Source organism: Aspergillus karnatakaensis, assembly GCF_047715665.1.
Source record: "Aspergillus karnatakaensis strain CBS 102800 unplaced genomic scaffold BJY04scaffold_43, whole genome shotgun sequence".
Taxonomy (NCBI): Eukaryota; Fungi; Ascomycota; class Eurotiomycetes; order Eurotiales; family Aspergillaceae; genus Aspergillus; species Aspergillus karnatakaensis.
Window position 1 is genome coordinate 75,078 of NW_027395755.1, and position 4,705 is coordinate 79,782.

The following is a 4,705-nucleotide window of genomic DNA, read 5'->3' on the forward strand; positions in this document are numbered from 1 at the left end:
TAGCAGCAGAATGTGGTCGGCAGAGTGAAAGCAAAAGGTGAATTCATTGTTTGGCCAGTGCCAAGACTCGACCTTGCTGAATCACGTGACGGTAATTTTTTCGCTCAGCTGGCCCGGCGACCCTCACCTCACCCAAAATCGCGAGCGGGTGTCAAGGTTAAAAAAGAATAGCTCAACACCAACACTTTCATCCATCTCCCAGGCTGTCCACATCTCCCCCTGACGCCTGCTTCTTGTACATCACGACTTTTTTCTCCTTTTAGCCTTTCTTTTTGCCCTCTGTCCGCCTTCCACACGCATCCCTCCTTGCTCTCGGTTGCCTCGCAAAGCGCGCGACCCTACCCACTCCCGAACACCGCATCTGGCGCGTGCGCATCATCCGCTATACCAAAAGACGGAGATCTTCTGCAGCAATTGTCTACTATTGATCATTGCGTTCGGCAGACCACGTCGCAGCCACACCGTTATCTCCGGTCGCGAATTCGTGCGCTCATCGCCCTTTGTCCCGACTCTAGCATCGCGACTACTCGCCTTCCAAGTTGTCGAGATCGCGAATCAGCTCACGACACACTGAGAGCGGAATACATCGGGGTTAGAAGCTAGAATTGCGCAGAGTAGTCGATGAGAATCGCCCTTCAGGGCAGCTGGATTGGAATCTAGGAAGGGGTCGAAGGCTGCAGGCCCTTTGGTTGTGTTGATAAATGTCTAAGAGATCGGCTCAAGGCCCTCAAGGGAGCAAAGAATCGAATCTTTTTGAATTCAACATGAACGGCACACCGGACGACAAGCCCCAGCGGGCCACCGCCGCCCAAATGGCGAACAGAAAGTAAGTGTCCGCTGACCGACCTTTGCGATCAACTCTATTTCCTCCTGCACATCCGCCATGCAGCTTCTTAGCGGCATTTCCACTTTTTTAGCCCATATTGTTGTCACCTTCTCTGCCTCAAGAGATACTCCCACCGCTTGTCCTTTGCTGCTGTTTCTCCACTCCCGAAATCTGCTCGTTTCCCTTGCATAGCAAGGCTCTCTTTGACGCATTATACCATGTTTCGCGCATCGACTAACACTCAGACTAGAATCAAGGAAGCTCGAAGACGACCGCGTGCTACTGGATCGCCATCTAGCTCGAGTGCATCGTTTGGCACCCCTTTCAGCTCCCTCGATCCCAACACAGTCTCTTCTCCGTCTGCGGGACAACAGCCGACAACAAATGGCGGTTTCAACTTTGGACAATCTCAGAGCTTTCCCCCGGCCAGCCCAGCTCCCAAACCGCCAACTCAAAACGGAGGCTCGCAATTCGCTTTTGGGTCTGGAAATAGCTCGTCAGGTTTCAACTTTTCCGCCTCTTTCGGGGGGGCAGCAGCAACACCACCGAGTAACCCTTTCGCAACGATAAATACGGCTGCCCCTGCTCAACAGCCAGCTGCCAGCAGCTTTTCTGGTTTCAAAGGCAATATGTTCAATATCCCTTCCACACAATCTCCCGCTCAACAACCTCTGCCTTCTGGTGGAATGTTCGGGGCTGGCTCTCAGCAAAGCGGCTCTACCAGCAACTTGTTTGGAAACACAGCTAGCAGTGGGCCTTCGCAGTTGGGCATTACTGCCCCGACAAATGGAAGTATGTTTGGCCAATCTAGCACTGGTGCTCCTACCACGAATATCTTCACGCAATCGGGCGCCGATAAACCTATGTTTGCGCAGTCAACTGCGTTTGGTGATGACTCGATGCAGACATCTCCGGACGCCAAATCTCCAGCTCAGAAAACCTTCAGTGCTGGTAGCTTTGGTGCGTCAACAAACTTTGGTGGTGCTAATACGAGCACTCTCTTTGGCGGTTCAACAACAGCGCCTGCGCAAAATCAGTCGAAACCAATGTTCGGGGCCAAGCCAGATGGGCAGGCTGCTCCTACAACCTCATCTATCTTCGGCAACACGACACAGCCAACTACCTCTTCTTCCGCCTCATCATCTAGCGCCCCGTTGGCGACCAGCACATCATCCCCATCCTTTTTCGGCGCCTCAACATCCACGCCAGCGGCATCGAATCCTTTCCAGTTCGGCACCCCAGCGTCATCAACAGAGAAGAAACCAACTGAGGAGCAAGGCAAGGAAGAGACAAAGCCCAGCCAGCCCAGTCTGTCTCAGCCGTCCTTCTTTCCTTCCAATCCTTCAGGTACATCACTCTTCCCTAACACTCAACCCGCTTCTCCCGCCCAAAATAGCGGCCCCGCGTCGACCCCAAGTTTCTTCGCGCCGAAGCCCACACCTGTCGCAGACAAAGAGACCCCCAAGCCTGCCGGGGGAAATCCTTTTGCCAATCTGTTTGTTCCTTCCACCCCTGCGGCTACAGAGAAGCCAAAGACCGAACAGAAACCATTGCCGCCCACCAACATGTTTTCTCCAAAGCCACCGTCTACTGAAGGAACGAAAACGAACGAACCGGCCAAAGCAACTACGCCTGCCTCTTTGTTTCCAGCTCCCGCAGCGACTGCAGTGCCCTCCCCTATTAAGCCTCAAACTCCTGCATCACAACCCCCTTCTTCCGGCTTCTCGTTCTCTAACCCAGCTGCGACCACTTCGGCGCCAGCATTCACCTCATCCACCACGTCTCAGAGTCTTTTCAAAACCAACGGAGCTCAGCCAGCTGCGGCAGCTTCTCCGGCGGCTTCTACTTCTAGTGCGCCAGCAGTGAGCTTTGAGAAACTTCAGCCTTCCAAAATGCCATCCGGTCTGGACAAGAAAACAAATGAGGAGGTTGAGACAGCCTATCGTGTTCGTTTGTTGAACGAATGTTTCCAACGTGAAGTTGCGAAACTGAACCCTAACACTGAGGGCTTTGACACACTTTTACAATTTTTCATCCGTATTCGTGAGACCATTGGTGCGCCTGTTGAGGGAGCAGGTACTAAGCGCAAAGCCTCCTCTGATCGTGATGATGATGCTGAAACTCAGCCTTCCAAGAAGGTTAGGCCGTTTGATAGCATCGGAAGCTCAAGCCCATCTGCTCCGGCGCCGAGTGCCACAAATACACCATCAAAGCCCTTTAGCGCCAGCCAAACCACACCCTCAACAAACAGCAAGAGAAAGGCCTCTGAGGATGCTGATAGCGAGGCATCCCCGGCACCGCAGTCTGCGAAGCGCGCCAATGGGGACTCTACAACCGCCAGCATTTTTGCAAACTCCTTTTCAAGATCAAAGACATCCGAGTCCGCTGAGCCACCAGCAGCTCCGTCTCCCAAGAAACTCGATGCACCATCCTTCAAGCCCTCTACTCCAGACTCGGCCAAACCAGCCCTGTTCTCTACAACACCAACTGCATCCCCACCGAAGCCTGTTTTCACCCCTTCAGCATCCACCAAGGGAACGTCCAGTTCTGGTGCAACTCCTGCAGAGCCCCCTTCCGCCTTCAAGCCGACTTTCTCTGCACCATCAAGCAACGCTCCTCCAGCCAATCCGTTTGTCTTGAAGCCTTCAGCTGATTCAAATGCCGGCTCCTCCACAGCTCCGGCTGTGGCTATCCCTAAGTTTGGATCCGGCAACACTAATTTCTTTGCTCAATTCAAGGCCCAGTCTGATAAGAACGCCGAGAAGGAGAAAGAGAAGCGCAAGGCGGAAGATTTTGATTCCGACGAAGATGATGAGGAAGAGTGGGAACGCAAAGACGCTGAGGCTCAGCGTAAAAAGCGCGAGGCGTATGAAGCCCAGAAGGCCAAGACTGCTAGATTCATTCCTGGCCAAGGATTCTCGTTTGAAGAGGAGAACGCTACAACCGATGAGGAGAAGTCTGCTACGAGCCCCGCCTCGTCCATCTTCGACTCTAAGCCTAACTCGTTCGAGAAATCCAGCAATATCTTTGGTCACCTGTCTGCCACACCATCTGAGAGCGGTGATCAGGAACATGATGACGATGCTGATGACACCGAGGAGGCTTCCGCTTCTGGTGATGATGCCGCGAAGGATTCCGAGGTAAGCGAGGTGCGGTCGAAGTCAAATGGCGTTGTTGCGTCTGCTACTCCCGAAAGCAGCGACGAGGGCGACTTCACAAAAGCCTTGCAGAAATCGAAACAAGCAGACAGCTCTAATGAAGAGGGGCCCGGTGGTCGTAGCTTGTTTGATCGTGTGCAGTACGATGACGAAGGAAAGCCGAAGCGCGATGAAAGCGACAAGGGCATTTCATCCATTCTCGGCTCCTCCAAATACTCCTCATCTTTTAACAGCTCATCATCTACCCCCAACCCATTCGCCACGTTATCTCAAAGGGAGGCCGAGAAGTCAGATGCAGCTTCTAAACCCGCATCTACAAACATCTTCGGTTCCTCAACCTCCTCTACCAACATTTTTGGAGGTTCGACTCCCGCAGCTTCCGGTACGAGCACTCCTTCAATCTTCGCTACCGGATCCAGTGCAACAAAGCCCAGCACCGATAAAACCTGGACCCTGAACAGCCCTATCAAGTTTGCGCCCTCGGCCTCGACGGCCAAGTCCGACTCTGAACCAGCCCCCTCGGCTTCAGAAACAAAAGCTTCAGACACAAAACCTTTCTCGCTCTTTGGTGATTCGTCGGCAGGATCTAAGTCTGGTTCTGCGCTTGGTACATCCGGATTCTCATTTGGCGGACCTTCTCAACCGGGCTCGTCGTCCCTCTTGACTCCACCAGTACTCGCATCGGCAACTCCTAGCCGCGCCTCAACACCGGGTGGCGCCT

General features: G+C 53.5%; 1 protein-coding gene across 1 annotated transcript; it reads left to right on the top strand.

The window, feature by feature from the left end:
* Positions 1-2,688: 2,688 nt before the first annotated feature.
* Positions 2,689-3,509, top strand: BJY04DRAFT_194972 (uncharacterized protein). The gene has a single exon (XM_073712141.1). The coding sequence runs from the start codon at positions 2,933-2,935 to the stop codon at positions 3,464-3,466; it is 534 nt and encodes a 177-aa protein (XP_073568537.1). The 5' UTR covers positions 2,689-2,932; the 3' UTR covers positions 3,467-3,509.
* The last annotated feature ends 1,196 nt before the right edge of the window (positions 3,510-4,705 follow it).

Coding starts and splice junctions, on each gene's coding strand:
- BJY04DRAFT_194972 (XM_073712141.1), top strand. CDS start 2,933: ATGATGATGCTGAAACTCAGCCTTCCAAGAAGGTTAGGCCGTTTGATA.